General features: G+C 40.6%; 1 protein-coding gene across 4 annotated transcripts in view; it reads left to right on the top strand.

Annotated features, from left to right (window-relative positions):
* Positions 1-24,696, top strand: part of LOC102962413 (ankyrin repeat domain-containing protein 26-like) — a 138,698-nt gene that overhangs the window by 28,681 nt on the left and 85,321 nt on the right. For all 4 annotated transcript variants that reach the window (XM_042977070.1, XM_042977069.1, XM_042977071.1 and 1 more), the window contains 5 exons: positions 6,381-6,471; positions 10,345-10,381; positions 15,760-15,832; positions 18,795-18,855; positions 18,968-19,170. In XM_042977070.1, coding sequence (XP_042833004.1) covers positions 6,381-6,471; positions 10,345-10,381; positions 15,760-15,832; positions 18,795-18,855; positions 18,968-19,170 — 465 coding nt within the window. The remainder of the gene's footprint in view (positions 1-6,380; positions 6,472-10,344; positions 10,382-15,759; positions 15,833-18,794; positions 18,856-18,967; positions 19,171-24,696) is intronic.

The following is a 24,696-nucleotide window of genomic DNA, read 5'->3' as shown; positions in this document are numbered from 1 at the left end:
TTGATTGATTGGTCACGTGTTATTTTTTTTTTCCTTTTTCCCTCTTCAACCCCCATGCTTTTTACGGTATTTTTAAAAATTTTTTTAAAGTTTATTTATTTTTGAGACAGAGAGAGACACAGAGTGCAAGCGGGTTAGGGGCAGACACAGAATCCAAAGCAGGCTGCAGGCTCCGAGCTGTCAACACAGAGCTCAACGTGGGGCTGAAACCCACAAACCGTGAGATCATGACTCATGAGCTGAAGGTGGATGCTGAACTGACTGTGCCACATACGTGTTCCCCGCACCAGGCTCTTTTTTAATGGTTACCCCTACCCTAATTTGTCCTTGCAGAAACTATTTCTTTAGTGTCTGTTCTTTTAGTACATCACTTTCTGTCAACTCCATTGTCAACATATTGGTTATGGAATTCTACTGTCTGTGTGTGGTTTCCATCCAGGACTCATTGCCCCACAAGGTTTATTATTCTTGTTTTTCTCTTTCTTGGAAGGAGCTGAGCTAAATGTTTTTGTAATGTTTGTATTTCTCTTGGGAAGGGAGGGAGAGAGAGAAAGAATGAGCAAGTGCTCGTTGCTGTGATCTGAAAATATGCAAGGTATGATCTCAGTCCTTTTATATTTGTGGAGGGCTGTTTTGTGACCCAGGATGTCACTTGGAGACATTGGAGAATGTTCTATGTGCACTTAAGAAGAATGTGCATTCTACTGCTGTTGGATGAAAAGATCTTAATATATCGGTGTTGATATCCATGTATATAAATGTATATATTAGGCCAATATATATCTATGTATATCTGAATACATCTGGTCCAATGACACATTGGATCTGTGTTTCCTTACTGATTTTCTGCCTTGACGACCCGCCTGTTGCCATGAGTGGAGTCTTAAAGTCGTCTACAATCATGGTATTTGTATGTATACACTTAATCATGTTTGTGATTAATCGATTCATATGTGTGGGCGTTTCCCTCTGGGGCCATAAACATTTGCAATTGTTAGCTCCTCTTGATGGATAGACCCCTTAATTATGATCCAATGCCCTTCTGAATCTGTTACTACAGTCTCTGGTTTAAAATCTAGTCTTTCTGGTGGAAGTGTGGCGACTCCAGCTTTCTTTTGACTTCTAGTAGCATGATAGGTGGTTCCCCATAGCTTCACTTTGAATCTGGAAGTGTCCTGGGGTTTAACATCAGTGTCTTGCTGACAACATATAGATGGATCTTGTTGTTTGGTTTTGTTTTGTGTTTTATCCATTCTGATTCCCGGTGTCTTTTGATTGGGGCATTGAGTCCATTCACACTCAGAGTGATTAGTTAAAGAAATGGATTTAGTGTCATTGTGTTATCTGAAGGTTTCATGCTTTTGGTGAGGCCTCTGGTCCTTTGTAGTCTCTGCTGCTTTCCACTCACAGACTCGCCCCTTAGGATCTCCTGCAGGGCTGGTTTCGTGGTCATGAACTGCATTAGGTTTTGTTTGTCTGGGAAAGCTTTTCTCTCTCTTTCTATTCTAAATGACAGCCTTGCTGGGGAAGGGATTCTTCGCCGCATATGTTCCCATTCAGCACACTGACCGTTTGCTACCCCTCCCTTCTGCCCTGCCAAGTTTCTTTGGACAGGTCTGCTGCTACCCTTCTGTGTCTTCCCTTGTCGAATAAGACCCGTTTGTCCCTAGCTGCTTTCAGAATCCTCTCCTTATCTTTGTAGTTTTCCAGTTTCGCTATGGCATGTCGTGGTGTTGAGCTGGGTTTGTTGATTTGGAAAGGAATTCTCTGTGCCGCCAGGACTTGGATGACCGTTTCCTTCCCCAGATGAGGGAAGCTCCCAGCTATACGTTGTTCAAACAAACCTTCTGCCCCTTTCTCTCACTCTTCTTCTTCTGGGACTCCTAGGATGTGGCTAATATTTCATCTCACCGAATCACGTAGGTCTCTAGTACCTGCCTCGTGATCTAGTCATTCCCTTCCTTTCCTTTCTCTGCTTCATCTTTGTCCACAATTGTATCTTCTGTTTCACCGATTCTGTCTGCTGCTTCTCCCATCCTTGCTGTCACTGCATCTAGTTTACTTTGTATCTCCTTTACAGCATTTCATTTTCAGCGTTCATCGTGACGATTCCTTAGGTCCTTGACCTCTGAAGCAGTAGATTGTCTGCTGTCTTCTATGCGTGGTTTCAAGCGCAACTATGCGTCTTATGAGTGTCATTCCTAAAATGTGCTCACACATATTGTTTCTGTCTCTTTTGAGCACTTCACTGGCTGTCCTTTCTTCCCGGAATTTTTTTTGAGCGGAATTCTTCGATTTCGTCGTTTTGGCTAGATTCCTGCCCTTTATGTGTTTGAATAGCTTGTTCTCTGTCCCACACCTGCGAGTACTACTATATTAAAAAGAGCTCCTATACTGTCCAGGGCCTGGCAGTTGAACAAATGTGTTTTGGAGTGTGTTGTGTGCACTCTTTCGGTGCGTCTTTGGCTGCTGTTCTCGCTACTTGGAGTGGCGGTTTGGGCCCTCCACCTGATGGGCTTTGATTTGTTTGTTGAAGTAATCCTGGAAACAAGGAGAAGAAGGTGGTGAAGAATCCTTAGCCCAAACAAAAAGAGAAATGACTGGAATGGAAAAAAAGACCAAGCAGTGACTCTAAGGAGCTATAGGGCTTAATCCAGAAAGAGAGGGAGGAAAATGAAGAAGGTGATCTAGAAAACTATAGAGAAAATGCGCAATCAAACAAAGAACCAGAACAGAAGAACAAAGTAAAAAATATATATCTGTATCTATATCTATATCTATATCTAGGTATATCTAAATATAGATATATAGGTATATATTAAGATAAATAGATATATGTAGATATATAATTGGCTTTGACCCACGTCAACTCGAGACTCCTAGGCTGTTTCCAAAGGGAGAAGAAGTAAGAGCAGAGTAGAAAGAGAAAAAAGGGAAAAGAGAAGAAAGGGAAAGCAAAGGAAAGAAAAGATGGGCGTCTGGGTGACTCAGTAGCTGAAGCGTCCGACTCTTGAATTTGGCTCACGTCATGTTGTCGCTGTTGGTGGGTTCGAAACCCCCATCAGGTTCTGCAGTGAGAGCATGGATCCTGCTCGGATTCTCTCTCTCTCCCTCTCTCTGCATCTCTTCTGCTTGATCACTCACTCTCTCTCTCAAAATAGAGAAATAAACATTAAAAAAGAAAAGGAAAGACAAAAGAATAATAACTCAAATGAAAACAAACAAACAAAGAAAGAAAGAAACAAAGATAGAAAACCGGAGGAGAGTTGTCTATTGGTGCCTGGGACTGGTGGCTGTGCTGGTCCAGAGGAGGGGCTGTGTTGTCCCATCAGTGTCAGTCTCACTCCTACAGAGAAGCGGTTACGAGGCACAGAGAGCCAGGGTTCGGTGTAATGGGCCTGCCTCCACGGAGGCTCACTGTCCATTCCCTGAAGCCCCACGATGTTGGTCATGGGGAGAGAAATGGCGACACCCCAATCTCTCCTCCCCACACGAGGTGTCTCAAAACTCACTGTTTAGGCTGTCCTCACGGAATAGCCTGGGGAGCCGGCTTGCCTTGCTGCACAGTCCCCTGTGCCACCTGAGCACTGAGCTGGGATTCAAAACCCTGTAGGATCCCGCTTTGCTCGGACCTGGTAGTGGAGTTGCGCCACTCTGCCCAGTGGACAGAGGGCCTCTGGCTCGTGCCTGCACGGTCTTTTTCCCTTGGGCAGGGCAATACCTCCCCTTTCCACCAAACTCAAGGTGTTCTCTCCCAGTGTAGCCCTGAGATTGCTACCAAGCCTAGGGGCGGCTCCCTCCCCACCAGGCATGGGAGGTGGTAGCTCTGGTCTAGAGAAAGTCTGGCAACCTTGAAAATCCTGTTTTTTAGCCTCTAAGGCTGTTTTGCAAAGTAGAAACTGGCCCTCTGGATCTCTCCTTGGTCTGTGGTCCGGACAGGCTTTCTCATATCCAAATGCACTTCCCACAGCCTCTCTCTCTACCTTCCTTTCGTTTCTCCACCAAAGGGCTTCCCCCACTCCATGCCTGTGCTGCCCATTTTATTTCTCCCAATTCGCATACACACCCTTCTGTCCCGCCAAGCTGTCACTTTGCACCTGTGGAGATTTTTCTGTCCCTCTGCCTCCTGTATTCCTGGTATTGCAAGTGTTGTGACCTCAATACTGCTGTGTTTGAGGCACAAGGGAAATTCTGATCCCCTCCCCTGCCATCTTAACTCCTCCCTCCACCTTTTACTTTCCTTTTCGCAATTTCAAAGTTGGGTGCCTAATCGACTAAGTCACCCAGGCCCCCCAAGAATGCTTGTTTTCAATGGGAAGATGTTCGAAGGCCAATAAAATGGCCCTAGTGTCCAGAAAAGAATGGCAAAGTTAGAATGCGTTTTTGATTTTCTCATTTGGGGCTATAATAAGTTCCAGTAAACTCTTAGTGGAGACATCATATAGGTATACATTTGACCCTTGAACAAGATGGGTTTGGACTGTGGGAGTCCACATACATACAGATTTTTTTCAATAAATACACTACCATCCTGTAAACATATTTTCTCTTCCTTATGATTTTCTTTTTCGTCTTGTTTTTCTTTTTTTTAATTATTTATTTTGTGAGAGAGAGAGAAGACAGAGCACGTGAGTAGGGAAGCGGGGGCAGAGAGAGAATCTTCATCAGGCTCCACACTGCCAGCGTTGAACTCAGGTCATGACCTGAGCCAAAGTCAAGAGCCTGACCCTGAACCGACAGTGCCACCCAGCACCCCTTTTTTACGATTTTCTTAGTAACCTTTTCTTTAGTTTATAGTGTAAGAATACAGTATGTAATACATATAACAGGGAAAACATGCATTAATCGACTGTGTCTATTGTTGGTAAGCTCAGCATTCCGTTATCCTAACCCTGACTTTCCATGCTCAGTTTACAGAGTCAATGGCCAAATGAGGCCGAAAAGGTAGATGAGACCTAGAGAGCATATACAAGTGCTTCTGCTTTAATGTTCTGGTTTTCAATACATATATACTTTTTTGATTTTTAAGTGTTATTGCTTTTAAAGTAGGAAATTCAGTAGTAATTTTGGGTTTTTTTTATTTGGTTTTGAGGTTTCAAAAGATATTTGTGGATTTTCGAGTGCATGGCCATCAGAGCCCGTAACCCTTGCTTTGTTCAAGGGTCAACAGTATAGTGATTTGGTACTTTTGAGATCTACTCAGTGAGATTAGTGTAAATGTTTTGACCTTAATTAATTGGTCCTTGTATACTGAGTACGTACCAAGCAGTTAGCTACTGAGTGTACAAGGGGAGGGTTTAGGTTGTTGTGGTCGGAGCAGAAAAGTAAGTCGACAGCAATCCATTGTAAGTGACTATAAAGGCTTCATCGATAGGAAATGGACAATGTTAGTTGAGAGAACATTGGGGGCATTTGCAGTGAGGATGACGATGAGAGTGGGAGTGGGAATTTTGGTAGTCAGAAAAGCTCTGAGGGTGGCAAAAGGTGCCAAGGGAAAGATGAGAAGGACCAGTCGTGTAGACCGTGGCGAGGGACATTCTGGACGGAGAGGACCATGGATCATCATTTTACTCCAATGTCTTAGAGTGACCAAGAAGTAGGAAGACCCACTCCACCATCATAATCATTATTATTGTTGTGTGTAAAAACGAAAAGGTGCATAGTGAAATGAGTGCTTGGCACATTTTAGGTGACTAAGACATAAATGTTCTTATACTTGCCGTTTGAATGCTTACTACACATTCTGAAGAGTTCCATACCTATATCTACATATTTTTTTGCTACTAGTTCACCATGATTTTAAGAAAAGTTTTTCTTACTACTTTGCCATTCGATCCAACCCTTCTTTCGTCCAGTAAAAGGTCAAGCCTTTGTTTACCTAAACGAAGCAGCAGCTACAACAGTGTTTTGTTGATACTCAACATGATATACTCCAAAGTTTCTGATCATGTGAGGTATGAATTGACACTGAAACAAATGTCTGCCATTTTATTAGAAGTAGTTTTCATTTATAGCAAGTAGACTTTTAAAGAATTTGTTTCAAACCTTATTTCAAGTGTCCTTTTATTTTGGTCAGGAATGCAAAGGAAGGTGTTTTGTTAGTTCCTTTTTGAAATCTGCATACAAGTCAGGCTTCTGCCTTTGAAAGTACTTACTCTGGCCTTCCGTGATCAGTTTAGAGAGTCCATAGCCAAATGAAGATTCAATGGTACGCTGAATCAAGAGAGCGTATATGAGGTTTGGTATTTAAAGGTTTTGGTGTTCAATACGTTTTTCTTATTTGTAAGTCTGATTGTTATTTAAGTCATAAATTCAGATATTTTCTTGGAAAAGGCTTATGCAGTCTTCACGCAACTCATTACTGATGCTACTTTTAACAGAGTATGTCTGAGAAGCCCAACAAATATGTTCCTCATTTCTCTGGAGCTGTGGATCAGAAAGGGCAAAGTATATTAAATGGACAAGTAGAAGGTAAGAACTGTATTTTATGCAAAGGTCATTTGACAGAATGTTGATTTAAAACAGGAATACTGATATATTCTAATATGTAAAGAAAACGTCCTGTTAAGTGCATAGGAAAGAGAAAGAGATGTGAAAAGGAGATAAGTTGCATATCGTATGTGGTGCCAGCAACAGATTAAATTGAGAGTGCCACCAAAGGAGCTAAATGACTAGTTCCCTTTCAAGATACTGGAAGGCCTAAGGAGCCTCAGGAAAGAAGAGAAGAGCCAAAGAGGGAATGATGTGAATGGCCGAGACTACAGGGAGTAAATGAAGGAAAGTAAGCCGGTGTGTATTGTGTTTCTACTGGAAGGTGGTAAAATACACTAGTACTTTAGAGGGAAGAGCAGACGATTTGAAATGCAGCAACACTATCAGGTGAGCTTCTCGTACCAGAATTTGTCAGAGTCGTATCCCCAAGTGTTCCCACTCTTACTGTTATCCTCACTGTTGGCAAGACATTAAGGACTGACCTAGCTGATGATGCAGAGATATGTCCTAACTACCATGGATGAACATAAGCATTTGTAGTCAGCGATAAATGCATATACGTTAATGCCATATAAAATGGGGGTACTTCATACGGTAGAATCAATTAGGGCAAAATAAGAGAATTGGAAGGAGGGTCAGATAGGGAGACATCAAGATAACTCATCTGACATTTTGGATGCCGTATTTGTGACTTTTGATTATTTTGGCAATAACTGCCTTTAATAGGTGAACTATATTTTTAATGTTCTAGGAAAATAAGGAAAAGAAACAAAAAAACACTATGATCAGTAGTATGCTTTCATATTCTGTCTGATAGTTCTGATTGTTGTAGAATGATCCCTGGTACTTCTTTGATTCCTATCTGCCAGAAAAATGGACTAAGTCCTAGTTAGTTGGAGAAGATTAACTGATTTTTCATATTTCAGAGAACTTTTATATGGTAGAACATAGGGGCAATCACCAGGGTTCGCTCTCTCTCTCTCTCTCTCTCTCTCTCTCTCTGTCTTTTTTTTTTTTTTCGGAGTAAATAAGATTGTTGCTTGTTTCACAATTTCTGACATCATGATTTCATCTATTCCTTTTAAACCTTTCTTCAAATGGATCTATAGGGATGTAGGAATTTTCAAGGCCAATACCAAGAAAAGAGATTCCAGGAAAGGTATTCTGTGACATGACCTTCTGACTGTAACCACGTGTAAGACATCAACCCAAATAATAAAATTTCATATAATGCAGTTGTGTTAGAGGCATCCCAATGACACCCAGATTTGATTATTCACTAGAAGAGCTCACAGGACTCAGCATATAGTTGTAGCCATGCGTGTGGATTGGTATGGGGACAGGCAAGTAAGGCCAATCAGCACCGAGCAATGGTGCATGGGGTGAAGGCCAGAGGAAACCAAGCGCAGGCTTCCAGGAATCCTTTCTCTATGGAGTTAGCAGGATGTGCTAAATTCCTCCAGCATGAAATTAGGACAGCACAAGTGAAATGTTGCCTGCCAGTACGAGGCTTATGGATACTCAGTGCCCGAGGTTTTCATCAAATGCTAACCACATAGGCATCTTCTCCTTAGCATGTCCCAAAATTCCAGGTTTCCACCAAGGAAATCAAGTGTACAGCCTTAAGCACATTGATTGTACCAGCACTTAGGCACAGTGAACCACTCTTAAGCAGCTAGGGAATGGTGGGAACCCTCCTTAAATCCAAGATCCCAGGGAACCACCAAGGGCCAGTCATTCAAGTAGGATGTTCTGAGGGTAGCCATCTTTGGCCTGCTGGATGAAATCTGTTCTGCATAGGAATTATAGCCCTGACGTCATTTTTGGTGGTGTCTTCAAATTTTATTTTACTAGCAAGTAACATGATGGTTACCATGGTACTGCTTTCAGTTTCATCATCCATATGAAGTGGGTATTTGTACAAAAATTACTAGGGAGGGCCATATTAGGTCATTATAATCTTTTTTTATGGGATTAAGCTTTCATTATGATTCTTAGGTATGATCAACATGATGATTTTTGATTTAAAATGAGAATGAAAATCTCTTAATTATATGGAAAACCCAGGTGTGATTCCTATGGTGCTGAACCCCTGTTTATAGGTATAAGATTTTGGGTCATATTCATCAATTGTTTTCTTGCCTACGTATACAAATAACTGTTGTATTTTTGTGTTTTGTTTATGTATTTTCATATACTTCCAAATGGGAGACAGTACCCCTTTTGTGTTACTTTGATCTCTATTTTAATGTTCAAGAGGACTGTATCGTGAGTTAGTATATGCTAAGAGTAGCTACAATGGATACCATATTTTGTTGCTTTTGTTGTTTCATACATTTAATAAGCCTGATTTTTTCATCAGTTTTAAGTTCACAGCAAAATATAATAGGAAGTACAGAGAGTCTGCATATACCATACCATGCTCCCGTACACGCCTAGCCTCCCCTGTTGTTAACATCTTGCACGACAGTGGTCCGTTTTTAGTAGGATTATTTTTTTTCAGTTCCTTGGTTTAGTTTTGAGCGAGAGAGCATGCATGCGTGTGAGCAGCCCAGGGGCAGAGGGAGAGCGGGGAGAAAATCCTGTGCTGTCAGCACAGAGCCTGATGCAGGACTTGATCCCATGAACGGTGAGATCATGACCTGAGCTCACATCCAGAGTTGGACGCTGAACCAACTGAGCCACCCAGGCACCCTGACAACAGTGGTGCATTTTCTATGGACACGGACTCTTCATTTTGAGACCAAGTCTCTAATTTGCATTAACGTTCAGCCTTGGTGTTATACATTCTATGAGTTTTAACAAATGTGTAATGATGTGAGTCCACCTTTGTGGTATCGTGTGAAAGAGTTCCACTGCCTTAAAAGTCCTCTGTGCTGTGCCCGTTTCTCCCTACATTGACCCCAACCCTTAGCTCCATAGCCTTGCTCTTTCCAGGTGTCATATAGTTAGAATCATAGAGTGGATGTCTTTGAATGTTTAGAAAGTGAAAATATCCTGGTAATTGAATGTAGGCGTTCAAGATATTCTTTGCCCTTTGTTTTGTTTAGTTGCTCATCAGTAGAGGATCTGATGACCTCTGCCTTCCATGAAAAAAAGTATGATTTCTCTAGATGTGTGTCACCTAATGGGGAGGGTTGAGAAAAATGACATCATGAACCACTACACAGCACTCACATTGGGATCCTCCTCCTCTGTGATGTGCGGTGGGTCTAGATAGACTCTCTAGCAATGGAAGGAGACAGTCTCCAGAGGTTAGAACTTTATCAAACTGGAATGCCAAATCTTTCCTTGTTACCTTGCCATTGGAAATAAGGCCACGGAGCGTCTGCTTGCTATGGTTTGGCCATGCTGCAAAGTACAGTAGCTATAGAGCACACTTTGTGAGGGGGTGTTTCCTCCTAAAACTGAAGAGTGTCTGCTGAAGAGCTGGGGAAGTTCTGCCGTGTTACAGCAAACTAAAGGTACTCTCTTTCAACTCCTCTAGTAGTGGAAGTCCAGAAAAATCATGCTAGTTTCAGTCTGACATTGTCAGCTCATGATAATCATTCTCCTAACGATACCAGTTTCCTCCAGTGCCATAGAGTCGGTCAGTGATGGCCATTGTAAACATCAGTTCACCTGTAGCTGTCAAATTCTGATAAAACCCATTCTTGCTTTTGGTCAATATAGAGGAGAAAGTAAGATTTCTTAGTGCTTTAAGCCTACGAATGGTATAATTACCATTCAGTGTAGTGTGGTTTCCAGCTGTGGTCCCAAACCAATACTTTTTAACAAATCATAAGCCGTACACTTGTAATTTCCTCTATTTTTCGATTGTTGATTTAACATGTATTTTGCTTTCTTCTTTAGGATCAGATGAGAAGGCTGAGGAAGACTCTGTAACCAGGTAGGATTTTTATGGATTTGTAAAAATGACATTTGCTGGGGTACCCGGGTGGCTCAGTCGGTTAAGGGTGTGACTCTTGATTTCAACTCAGGTTTGTGAGTTCAAGCCCCACGTCGGGTTTTGCGCTGACAGCCTCCTTGGGATATCTTTCCCGATTTCTGTGTGCACTCACTCTCAAAGTATAAAGGAATGAAATGAAATGAAACGGATAATGAAAGGAAAGGAAAGGGAATGAATGAACTGAAAATTATGTGTCTCCTAAGGGAACGCAGAGAACAAAAGCAGTTGTTGCGTGTTCTACCCTGGACTAGACACTATATCCTATGGGTAACATCTGTTCAGTTATATAGTCATTGTATAGCTTTGCAAAGTAGCTGTGTTATTGTAGCCTACTTTTTATTACTTTCGCAACTGTGGTTCAGGGAGGTTGAAGACTCGACCATGATTCCATAGTTAATGGGTAGCTGTTGGGCTTTGCCCATCAGCCCGTGAAGCTTCCACATCCATTCTCTGGTTCCTCAGCAGCACTGAGATGAAGATACAGATCCTAGGGCAGATCAACTCAGAATGTCAAAGGTAATGGTGTCGGAACCCGAATTTAGGGTTTTCTTAAGAACCCAGATTAGTCCAAGCATTGGGCCTCATATATTTGACCACTAGTGCTAACAAAAGTCATTAGTGCAGTGGTAACTAGTTCCTTGTTTTTACCGTCCGAGATTTTAGGGTGGATGCCAGCTATGGCCATGGTGTCAAGGCTTTTACATAATAAGCAAGATGTCGTCAGGCAGCTCCTTAGATGTAGTGGTATCCCCTCTTCTCGAGACAAATGAGTTTTCTGTAAGGGAAGGATATCTAGTTGTAGACCATGTTACATTAATTAAATTCAGCCTCTATTTCGAGGATATTGCTATATGATTCTCTGTTGCCTAAGTTCCCTGGCTGGTTTCCCTTTGGGCTAGTACCCTTGTCTAGTTCTAGGAAGCTTTTTGGGTTTTTTGGAGTTTTTTTTTTCCCCCCATGACTTTTTTGTACTGTGTTTTTGCCTTTTGACTTTCTTCTCTGGTTTCCTTGGTATTTCTTTTTTTTTTTTTTTTCCAATAATTTTCCCACTTCTGCCAGCTAAGGACTCTCCATTTTTCCAGAGGCCAAATCAAAAGCACTTAGAGTCTCAAGATTTAGGGAACCTCAGAGGTTAATTCCTCAAAACACCCTCTGGTACGTCAACCTATGTTTCACCTCCTTGCCCAATGGTTGTTTCCCTGGAGAATTTGAAACTCAAAAGAGATTGAAGTGACCTATTTGGATATGATAAGTGACAGAAATGAGATTTAAATTCTGGTTTTCTTTCTTTCTTTCCTTTCTTCCTTCTTTTTTGTCTTCATCTTTGGAGGCAACTGTTTTAATAATAGAAAGCTGGGGAGTGGGTCTAATGAATACAATGAAGGAGGGTAAGAATCGAATTAGCAGAGGAGACCAGGTTTCAAGGAGAACAACACTGAGTTGGTTAGGAATCAGAGCTTGAGAAAAGATGTCAGAATATGGGGGTTTATGCCAAGTGAGATAAAGGTGAATGACAGGAATGAAGGACCCAGGATTCGGGGAGTTGTTTAGAAAGGCATATTCAAATAGAGTGTTCAAGAGGGTCGTGACCAGGTTTCTGCTTTTGTGTGTGTTGGTTTCATTGAGGGTGCGAGCATACCTCAGATTTTCTGATGAGAGAGATTAAAAATCATTTGAGCTGCTGGGAAGAGTCTGTTTACAGCAAATAGAAATATGGTATCCCCTACTTCCACCCCAACTGAGGGAGGATGGCTTAGATCCTCTCAAGGAATTGGGGGTGGGTGGTGGAGATTCCGAACATCAGAGATGTATGGCCCAAGGCAAGCTGTCTCCTCACTCCACCTCGTTTCCTAAATCTGTGATGCCCTTCCCATGTACTTGTAGGGCTGGGCAGGGGTAGGACTGACTTGTCAAATCAGTAAGGGAGCTTCATCTGGATCGGTGATAACATGCCTATGTTGAGGTGACTGTGTGGATGACTGAGACTCCCAATTCGCTTGTTCTCCAGGAGCAGGACATGGCTCCTACCCTCGGTCACTTGAGCCCATCCTTGTTGTAGGAGTGTATGGCTTCATAGGCTAAAGATTGAAAGAGTGGGGAATGCCACAGAACCGTGCCAAAGAGTGATGTAGGAGTGATGTAGGGAGCTCATAGGGAAGAAAATATTCAGACAGCGTATAGAGAAATAGAGGCACAACGACCAGGACCATTTTGACAACAGTCTCCCTCCTTGGGTAGCTGAATGCCCCTGAAGGCTTGGAATGTCTTGCTAGTTATTATGGACCTAAATAAGGCAAGACCAGTGTGGGAACAAAGTTGGCCTTGGGAACTCTGAATCTTTCAACCTCTAGTTAGTCCTACCACTCATAACATAGAAACCTAAACTTTGATATGTTTCCTTAAACGGAGATCTACCTGACACACAAGGTAATATGTGATGCAACAACTCTAGATGTTTCACCCTGATCGCCATAAGCGTAGCTCCCATCTGTTAATGTATGATGCTATTACGATACCACTGACTAGATTCCCTATGCTGTACCTTTGAGCCTTGTGATTTATTCATTCTATAACTGGAACCCTGAACTTCCCTCTCCCCTTCACCCATTTTGTCCATCCCCCCACCTCCCCTCCCTTCTGGCAAGAGTCAAATCTCTGCATTTATGGGTCTGTTTCTGCTTTTGCTCTGTTTGTTCATTTATTCCCCCTTTTAGATTCTACACAGAAGTGAAATCATGTAGGATTTGTCTTTTTCTGTCTGACTTATTTCACTTAGCCTCAAACCATCTAGGTGTATCCATCATGTTGCAGATGGCAAGATCTCATTCTCTTTTATAGCTGCATAATATTTCATTGTGTGTGTGTGTGTGTGTGTGTGTGTGTGTGTGTGTCTGCGTGCGTGTGTATATGTGCTTGTGTGTGTGTGGTCTCTTCATGTATTGGTGGACACTTGGGTTGCTTCCATATCTTGTCTATTGTAAATAATGCTATAATAAAGATAGGGGTGCATATATCTTTTCAAATTAGTATTTCCATTTCCCTTGGGTAAATAAATACCCAGTAGTGGAATCACTGGATCCTATGGTATCTGTGTTTTTAATTTGTTGAGGCCCCTCCATACTGGCTTTCACTGTGGCGATATCAATTTACATCCCATGACCGGTGCACAAGGGTTGTTTTTTCTCCACACCCTGAGCAACCCTTGTTGTTTCCTGTGCGTTGAAACTGAGCCATTCTGACAGATGTGAGGTGAGAAGTCATTGTGGTAACGTTTATACATTTAATATTCAACCATTTCAGAGCATTCCCTGCCTGTCACATTTGGTTATGGAAACTCAGACTGGGTCTTTCCTGGAGATTTCACAGGTTAGGAGAGGTGGAGGCAAAATAGAGAACTGAAAGCTTTTTTAAAACAGGGTCCAAATTGTGAAAGACCTGTACTCTGGAAACCGTAAAACACTGATGAAAGAAATTGAAGGTGATGGAAAGAAAGAGAAAGACATCCGATGCTCACAGATGGGAAGAAAACATATTTTTAAAGTGTCTACACTACCCAAAGCCATCTACAGATGTCATGCAATCCCTGTCAACATACCAACAGCATTTGTCACAGAGCTAGACAAACAATCCTAAATGTTGTATAGAACCACAAAAGACCTTGAATGGCCAAAGCAGTATTGAAAACGAGGAAACCTGGAGGTATCACAATCTCAGCTTTCAAGTTGTATTCCAAAGCTGTAGTAATCCAAACAGTATGGTGGGTACTGGCGTACAAAATAGCCTCCTAGCTCAGTGGACTAGAACTGCAAAGCCAGACATAAATCCACCAGTGTATGGTCAGTTCATCTTCCACAAACAGGAAAGACTATCCAGTGCGGAAAAGGCAGTCTCTTCACCAAATGGTGTTGGGTAAACCGGACAAGCCACATGCCAAAGAATGAACCTGGGCCAATTTCTGTACCATACACACAAATAACCTCAAAATGAATTACAGACCTACGTGTGAGACTTGAAACCATAAAAAAAAAAAAAAATCCTTGAAGAGAGCACAGGCCCTCATTTCTCTGACTTTGGCTGTAGCAACATTTTACTAGTTATTTCTCCTGAGCCAAGGGAAATAAAGCAAGAATAAACTATGGAGACTACATTAACCTACAAAGCTTTTGCACAGTGAAGGAAACCATCAAAACTAAAAGGCATCCTCTGGGATGGGAGAACATATTTGCAAATGTTTTGCAAATCCAGTAAAGGGTTAGTATCCAGAAACGATAAAAAATTGATACGAGTAAGTATCCTCCCCTCCAAAAAAGCCCAGTTTGAAAATGAGCAGAAGACATAACCAGACATTTTTCCAAAGACAATATACATATGGTCAACAGACACATGAAAAGATGCTCCCCAAAGTACAACGAGATATCACGTCACACCTGTCAGAATGACTACACTCCAAGACACAAGAAGCAAGTGTTTGCGAGGATGTGGAGTCAAAGGAAACCTCTTGCACTGTTGGTGAAAATGCAAATGCGGCCCCTGTGGAAAACAGTATGGAGGTTTCTCAAAAAATTAATAACAGAACTCTCCTATGATCCAGTAACTACTGGATACTACCCAAGATAATACAAAAACACGAATTCCATGGGACACATGCACCTCTGTGTTTATTGCAGCATTATTTCCAATAGCCAGTGCAAGCGTCCATGGACAAATGAGTGAACGAAGGAGAAGTCCTATATGTATGTATATGTGTGGATATGTATACACACACACACACACACACACACACACACACACACACACACACACAGTGGAATATTACTCAACCATGAAACAATGAAATCTTGCCATTTCAATGCCCTGGATGGAGACTGAGAGTAGTATGTTAAGGAAAATCAGGGAAAGACAAATACCATGTGATGCTAATCATGAGCACTTAAGAAACAAGAAATGAGCAAAGGGAGAAAAAAAAGGGAGAGACAAACCAAGAAATAGGCTCTTAACTGCCGAGAACAAACAGATGGTTCCCAGAGAGGTTAGTGGTGTGAGGGCTGAAAGAGGTGATGGGGATGAAAGAGTGCCCTTGTCATGATGAGCACGGGGTGAGTATGGAGTTGGTGAATCACTATATTAATAAACTAATATAACACTTGATGCTATTATTACTGGAATTAAAATAAAACTTAATGAAAAAACCAGAGGCCAACTTTTAATGATACCAAGAATCGTGGTTTAATACACAGATAGGTGACCTTTCACTTAACTTTTTAAATTTTCTTTTAAAATAAATGAACATATTTTTGTTGTATATTTTTGCTCTAAAGGCTTTCTGACAAACCTGGTCCTGATGATTCATGGCCTACATCATCTAGCCAAGTCTTACATTTTGGTACCAAGGTAAAGTACTCTCCTGGGAAACTCACTTTCCTGCTCTGAATTGAGTTTTCTCCCTTATTTACTCTGACAATTTAAGAGGAGCCTGTGTATCATCATTTTATGTGTGTCATGGAAAGTTAGCAAGAAAAAAACCACTTTACAGATACATGACGCGTTGAATGTTTTGCTGTGTTTTCTTTTCTTTTCTTTTGTTGTACTTTGGTAAATCCTACAGGTGGAGGCTGATAAAAGAATGGGCTGGAAAATATATAATGACCATCAAATTATATTAGGAAAAGCTTTCCCATACTGGAGGAAATGTGACATTTGGTTAAGGATAAGGATTCTTACTGTGATAGTAACATGACTGATAATACTCATGCCTAAATGAAACCTGATTGGGTCCAAGTATCTATTGTAGGTTGCCCCCTGCCCCAGGGAAGTTTAATTTTGGTGAGATACAGGATTTTCCTTTGGCTCTATCCTTTGTTCTACATTTAGACTAAAATCATGTTAGAAAATGTAGAAATTTAGGTGTTTACATTATTTCTCAACATTTACGTTACAAAAGTGTTCCCCTGTAGTTTTGAAATAACTCCATGAAGAGTAAGTTAAAATTGTGCATCTCCCCGAAGAATACATATTTTGCTGAAAAGAGTAGCTCTATGAGCAGAGGCTCTTCATAGCCAAGTTGTCAAATTTCTAATTTCAGAAATCTTTCCTATTCTAGCTTTGAAAACTATCTCCTCCTAGTCCTTGTGTCAGATTCTAAAATTTAAAGTTTCAGACATCTGATACTTGTTTAAATATTCATTTCAAAGCCCCTAAATCATAAGCTACTGCAGGTTAGGAAACACAGTTGTTTGACTCCTGGAGCTCCTAGAATAAAGTCTTGCTTGGAAGAAACAATGTCATAGTTTTTGAATGTGAATAAATGAGTAGGGAAATGGAATTCCGTAGAATGGAGTTTGAAAAGTAACAAAATATGCCTGATATATCACAATTAAATACGTGAATTTAAAAAGTCAGGCTTCAGTTTATATTCCGTTTTAGTGTTTAACATGTATACATGCAAATGAATTCTATCGAGGAAATCAGGAGTTACATAAGAAGGAAGGTTACAGTATATTTTTAGTATCCTCCCATTGTGAGCTTAGAATTGCAGAGAAAAAGTCCTCAGCCTTTGTTTGTTTAACCCCATCTGTGTCCCATTACATACACCCTTTGAAGGTTCCCATTTCTTCCTAGAATTCTCATTCCCAATTCTTTCTCCATAGTGAAAGTTGATGTGTTAGGAACCTCTCTTTTTCTGTTCTTTTGTTAGTCTAGTAATAATTTATAGCTTTTAGGAAGTGATAGATGCCAGTAATTGAACAATTTATTTTATACTGAAAAAAAAAATTAAATTCTTTATTACAGTTCTTATAACCAGATAACTGTAGTGTGATAAAAGTCAGTATTATTAGGGATATACTGTGAATCAAAGCCTCTGTTGTACGTATAGGTTATATCTATATATATATATCTATATATATATATCTATATATATATATCTATATCTATATATATCTATATATATCTTTCAAAGGTTTAAAAGAGACTATTGTTCATACTATATTCCCAATCCTACTTATGTACCTGTTGAAAAATGTATGTTGTTTCCACTTATCTTATTTTTCTTACATTTCTGCTTTTCTTCCTTGCTTTAGCTCATGCTTCATTGGTTGGTCATGTCTCATTTTTTTTTTCCTTTTTTCCTCTTCTCCCCCCCATGCTTTTAAAGATATTTTTGATGTTTTTAAGTTTATTTATTTTGGAGCGCACGAGAGAGACAGAGTGCAAGCGGGGTAGGGTCAGAGACAGAGGGAGACACAGAATCCAAAGCAGGCTCCAGGCTCCGAGCTGTCAACACAGAGCTCACTGTGGGGCTGAAACCCACAAACTGTGAGACCATGACTCATGAGCTGAAGTTGGACGCTGCACTGACTGAGCCACCTACGTGTTCCCACCACCATGCTCTTTTTTAATGGTTTACCCCTACCCTAATATTTCCTTGCAGAAAACATTTGTTTAGTGTCTGTTCTTTTAGTACATCACTTTCTGTCAACTCCATTGTCAACATATTGGTTATGGAATTCTACTGTCTGTGTGTGGTTTTTATCCATGAATCATTGCCCCACAAGGTTTATTATTCTTTTTTCTCTTTCTTGGAAGGAGCTGAGCAAAATATTTTTATAGTGTTTGTATTTCTCTTGGAAAGGGAGGGAGAGAGAGAGAGAATGAACAAGCGCTAGTAGGGAGGGGCAGACAGAGAGGAAAGGAGGGAATTTCAAGCAGGTTCCTCGCTGTCAGCACAGAGCCCGATGTGGGGGTTGAACCCCACTAACCGTGAGTTCATGACCTGAGCTGACATGAAAAGTTGGTCACTTAACTGAGTGAGCCACCCAGGCGTCCCAGAAGGAACTACATTTAAATAGTCATATTTGTCTTTAGTGTTTTGAGAAACAGAAGCCACTTAAACTGTTTGCAATTCCAACTTACCGACATAAGATACTACTGAAGAGTACGTTTGTATATTTTCTCTTACAAGAGATAGTTCATGCCAGTCTAAATCATGCAAACACTTCACAAGATAACATATTTAAATTTCTTAGTGTTAGTTTTTTCAACATGCTTTCAATTACCTAGGGTTCATTGTTTATCTGAGGTTACTTTGGTAAAGTATTTACCCGATGTTAATCAGTTACAGGTACGGCGAATAACGTTTGGGACTACCTATGAGATCTCTTGTAATCCTCACCACATAAGGAAATGGAGACTGGTAATAAATAGTAAACGGCATAACTGAGATGTGAATCTACATTTGAATGATTCCAAAGCCTGTGTTCCTTGTGTAATGGTGCTCATTTGGTAATGGTGAATATTACAATGATTTTATCAAATTGGATTCTTGTAATTCTTAAAGCTATTAATTCTTTTCTAGAATGTCCCAAAATCACGCATAGCAAAGCTCCTGCATTCTTCTTGGCAATTCATTAAAAACAGTAAGCTATTGGAAGACTTGTATGATTCACTAATTCTTGTCCATTCTTGTGTTATTCACTAATTTGAAGTTACAGATATTTTCATGTCCTCTTTACTTTGTTTTCTACTAAGTGAGACCAAAACGTGGCACTATGAAACCAGAAGATGGAACCTTATCTGAGGACAACAATCCTGATTCTGAAAATAAAGATATGGCTGAAACTCTTTCCAAACCACCAGTCAGAGTTTATGGCGATCCTCTTCCTGTTTTACCATCATCTAAATCTCTTCTGAAACCTTCTCTCAAAACGGTAGATGTCCTTGGTCTTGCAAAGGTAAGTTGTTTTGTTTTATACTGCCCCACCCCGTACCATCCTCTTGCTCCTTATAATGATGAAAAGGATCTTAGGAAGAAATGGAAGTCCTCAAGATCATAATAGAAATCAGTGTAATGACAACAGAGAGGAAGGTACAGGATTGAAATTTAGAAAGTTTGGTGGGAGTAGACAATTCTCGGGTATGTCTTTACGGAAGCAAAGAAGGAGAAGGCAGCTGGAAAGAATAGCTAGATGCATATGAAGATGAGGAGGGGGGTGAAGTGGAAGAATTCATTTTAGAAGGGCGAGATGAACTTAAAGTATGAAGAGTTGAGAGAAAGTATCATAAAATCACAGCAGCAATAGTGGGATTAAGGCAGAGCAGATGCTCTTTAAATTATAAAATGTGGGAGGAAATATTTTAAGTGCAAATTAAGAAAAAAAAGCCAGGTAACAACCAAAAAAATGCTTAGACTTTTCCGAATGACTTACAGCTGATTTCTGTGAAGAACCGAAAGAAATTTTTGCCCTTGCCTTTCAGTTTAATAAAGGTGATATCCTAGATTTAGTTTAGCAAAACCTGTGTTTCTAAGGAATACAAAGTGAAATCTGTTTTAGTCCATACCAGGTTGATTGCGAATTTTCACTTTTTGGCTATTGTCTTTCTTGGGGTTTCTAAGGTAACTTACCGAGTGGTATAATCTTGGTATATTTTAGGTGTTTTTGAGTAGAAAGAGAGGAAATAATCATTTATTCTTTTCATTAAATAAAATTTCTGGTGATGTAAATAAGGTTCTTTATCCGTGAAATGAAAAACTAAATTTGAAGCTGCAACACTGAATTTGTTTTTTGTTTTTTAGCTTATTTATTTATTTTGAGAGAGAGAGCAAGCAGGGTAGGGACAGGGAGAGAGGGGAGAGACAGAGAGAATCCCAAACAGGCTCTTCATTGTCAGCACAGAGCTCGACCCATAGCTCAGACTCACAAACCGGTTTGGGAGATGACGACCTGAGCCCAAATCAAGATGCTTAACTGCCTGAGCCACCCAGGTGCCACTTAATCTGCCACACTCTGAAAGAAAAAATATATGAAATATGTTTTCTGCATTTTGATTTATCTTTTTTTAATTTTAAGTTTTCAACTGTTTATGTATTTTGAGAGAGAGAGAGTAAGACAGAGGCAGAGAGAGAGAGAGAGAGAGAGAGAGAGAGAGAGAGAGAGAGAATCCTAAGCAGGCTCTGTGCTGCTAGTGTCAAACCCAACACAGAGCTTGAATAAGGAGCCAAAATCAAGTTGGACGCTTAACCAGCTGAGCCACCCAGGTGCCACTCTTTTTTTAATAGTATCTGCATAGAATAGACACATACACACATACCAAATGAATGAACTCAACATGTATAGATTTTTGTCTAATATGAACTCTTTGTCATGACAGAATCATAAGGCAGGAAAGGTTGCCAAGGGGGTATGCAAAATTCGTTGTAGGAGGTGATTTTTACTTTTTTGAAGAGTTCCGACTATAGATACATTTTTAAAACAATATTTATTTACTTTTGAGAGAGATGGAGCATGAGCGGGGGAAGAGCAGAGAGAGAGGGAGACATAGAATCTGAAGCAGGCTTCAGGCTCTGAGCTGTCAGCACAGAGCCTGACACGCGGGGCTCGAGCTCAGGAACCATGAGATCGTGACCTGAGCCAAAGTCGGATGCTTAGCCGAATGAGTCCCCCAGGCACCCCAAGATACATTTTATATTATTCAGGGGAAACTTTAGTATTCATAGTTGTTCAATTTAGCATGTAAATTCTTTCATGTCTAAAACTGAGAAAGACTGCTGAGTTGATTTTTTTTTTTTTTGGTCCCTATCTTCTTTCCTCCTGGGAATGTTCAGTCTTCCTTGATAATCAAACATGTATTGGAAGACTTTAAAATCTTCAAATTGGATGATCATAAATATATTAGTTGCTTAATGCTAGATTCCTTCTTTGGTCCTTAACCACCTTCCTATATGGTGTAGACAGGAAATTAGAGTTCTTCATATGCTGTCCCCAGTGGAATAATAAAACTATATGAAGTTTAAAATCGGTTTTTATATTTTTCTTGGAAATCGTGGTAGTCCTGGAAAATGGCTCAAAATTCTGTAATCCTGTATTTCTCTTCTATGCTTTAAGTCTTGTCCCTTAAGATTAACTTTTTTATTAGTTTTACTATTTTTTTTAATGTTGATTCTTGAGAGAGAGTGAGGGAGCATATGAATCGCAAGCTGACTCCATGCTTCCTGTGGACCTGACGCAGGACTTGATCCCACGGCCTTGGGATCATGACTCGAGCTGAAACTAAGAGTTGGATGTTCAACTGACTGATCCACCCAGGCGTCCCAAGATTAATTTTCAAAAAGCAGTATTCTTATAAAATCCTGAATTGGTGTTTCACAGTTAAAACATTTTATGACTCTTAATGCCATTCATTACAGAAATGACTATTTGTGTATATTAGTAAAAACATATTTTACATCCTTAAAACTACTGTTGAAATAGGGAGTTGAAATCTTGAAACTCATGTTTTTTCCCCTGCTTTTGTGATTGTATTATTTTTACTCCTTAAGAATATTTTTAGTGTTTGTTTATTTTTGAGAGAGAGAAAGTGAAGGAGAAGGGGAGGGGTAGGGAGAGGGTACAGAGGGTCCAAAGCAGGCTCTGTGCTGACAGCAGAGAGACTGATGCGGAGTCGAACTCATGAACCAAGAGCTCATGACGTAAGCCAAAGTCGGAGACTTAACTGACTGAGCCACCCAGGCGCCCCTCCCCTGTTTTCATTATTATTCTTTATTTATTCTTTATTTTTATTATTTTACAATTTAGTGTCCAGTTAGGGAATATATAGTGTGTACAGTGTAGTCTTGGCTTCGGGAGTAGATTCCTCGAATTCATCACTTCCAGATAACCCCAGGGCCCTCCTCAATGCCCACCATCCCTTTTTTCCACCCCCTTAACTCCCCACCCCCATCAACCCTCAGCTTGTTCTCTGTCTTTTAAGAGCGTCATATGGTTTGCCTCCCTCTAGGTATTTGTAACCATTTTTTTTTCTTTCCCTTCCCCTATGGTCTTGTGTGAAGTTTTCAAATTCCACATATGAGTGAAAACATATGATATCTTTCTCTTGACCGACTTATTTCATTTAGCATCATACCTTCCAGTTGCTTCCACAGTGTTGCAAATGGCAAGATTCCATTCTTTTTCATGGCCAGGTCGTATTATTCCATTGTAGATAGATCACCACGTCTTCTTTAGCCATTCATCAGTTGATGGACATTTGGGCTCTTTCCATAATTTGGCGATTGTTGATAGAACTGCTATCAACTCTGGGGTACATGTGCCCTTACAAATCAGCACTCCTGTATCCTTTGGATAAATGCCTAATAGTGCTGTTGCTGGGTTGTAGGGTAATTCTATTTTTAATTTTTTGAGGAACCTCCACACTATTTTCCACAGTGGCGGCCCCCATTTGCATTGCTACCAACAGTGCAAGAGGGTTCCCATTTCGCCACATCGTCGCCAACATCTGTTATTTCCAGAGTTGTGAATTTCACCACCACACTCTGACTGATTGAGGTGTTATCCCAGTGGGGTTTGATTTGTATTTCCTGGATGATGCGTGATGTTGAGCATCTTTGCATGTGTCCGTTGGCCATCTGGATGTCTCCTTTGGAAAAGTGTCTGTTCACGTCCTCTGCCCCTTTCTTCGCTCACTTGGTTTCCGGGTGTTGAGTTTGGCAAGTTCTTTATAGACTTTTTTATCCTAACCCTTTATGTGATATGCCATTTGCAAATACATATCTTCTCCCATTCCGTTGGTTGCCTTTAAAGTTGTTGATTGTTGCCTTTGCTGTGTGGCAGCTTTGTATCTTGATGAGGTCCCAAAAGTTCACTTTTGCTTTTATTTCCCTTGCTTTTGGAGACATGTCAAGTAAGTAATTGCTGCAGCCGAGGTCAGAGAGGTGGTTGCCTGTTTTCTCCTCTAGGATTTTGATGGTTTCCCGTCTCATGGTTAGCTTTTTTATGCATTGGAGTTTATGTTTGTGTAAGGTGTAAGAAAGTGGTCCAGGTTCACTCTTGTGCATGTTGCTGTCCAGTTCTCCCAGCACCATTAGCTAAAGAGACTGTCTTTTTTGCATTGGCTACTCTTTCCTGCTTTGTTGGAGCTTAGTTGGCCACACATCTGTGGGCCCATTTCTGGGTTCTCTATTCTATTCCATTGGCCTCTGTGCTTGTTTGGAGCTAATACTGTGCGTTTGAGGAGTCCAGCTTTGTAGTTCAGGCTAAAGTCCGGGATTGTGATGCCTCCCCCACTCTGGTTTTCTTTTTCAACCTTACTTTGGTTGTTCTCGGTCTTTTGTGGTTCTCTCCAAAGTTTAGGATTGTTTGTTCTAGTTCTGTGAAGAATGCTGATGTTATTTTGATTGGGATTGCATTGAATGTACAGATTTCTTTGGGTAGTATTGACATTTTAACAATGTTTGTTCTTGCAACCCATGAGCATGGGATATTTTCCGGGTTCTTTGTGTGTTCTTCAGTTTCTTTCATAAGTTGTCTATAGTTTTCAGCATACAGATCTTTTACCTCTTTGGTTAGGTTTAATGCCAGGTATTTTATGGTTTGGTGCAGTGGTAAATGGGATCGATTCCTTGATATCTCTTTCTAATGCTTCATGACTGGTGTATAGACATGCAACCGATTTGGGTGCATTGATTTTTATCCTGTAGCTTTGCTGAATGCATCTGTCCATTCTAGCAGTTTTTGGTGGAGGCTTTCAGGATGTCCACATAGAGTATCGTGTCATCTGCCAACTGTGAATGTTTGACCTCTTCTTTGCCAACTTGGATGCCTTTTATTTCATTTTGTTGTGTGATGTCTGAGTCTAGGACTTCCAACATTATGTTAAGCAACAGTGGTGAGAGTAGAAATCCTTTCATGTTCCTGATCTCAGGGGAAAAGCTCTCAGTGTTTCTCCATGGAGGAGGCTTTAGCTGTGGGCCGTTCATATGTGGCTTTTAGGGTTTGAAGGTCTATTCCTTCTATCTGATTTTCTTGACGGTTGTATTAAGAAAAGGTGCTGTATTTTGTCAAATGCATTCCCTGCATCTATTGATAGGATCGTATGGTTCTTATCCTTTCTTCTCTTCATGGGACGTGTCATGTTGATTGATTTGTGAATATTGAACCAGCCCTGCTGCCCAGGAATGAATCGCACTTGATCCGGGCGAATCATACTCTTAATATACCGTTGCATTACATTTGTTAGTATCTTGTTGAGAAGGTTTGCATCCATGTTCATCAGGGACATTGGCCTGTCATTCTGCTTTTTAGTGGGGTCTCTGTCTGCTTTGGAAATCAACGTAATGCTGGTTTCATAGAAGGAGTCCAGAAGCTTTCCTTCCATTTCTATTTTTTTAGAACAGCTTGAGAATAAGAAGGATTAACTCTGCTTTAAAGGTCTGGTAGGATTCCCCTGGGATGCCATCCTGCCCAGGACTCTTATTTGTTGGG

The sequence above is a fragment of the Panthera tigris genome (assembly GCF_018350195.1).
Source record: "Panthera tigris isolate Pti1 chromosome A1 unlocalized genomic scaffold, P.tigris_Pti1_mat1.1 chrA1_random_Un_scaffold_58, whole genome shotgun sequence".
Classification (NCBI taxonomy): domain Eukaryota; kingdom Metazoa; phylum Chordata; class Mammalia; order Carnivora; family Felidae; genus Panthera; species Panthera tigris.
Note: the sequence above shows the minus strand (reverse complement) of the source record. Positions and strands in the feature narration are given on the sequence as shown.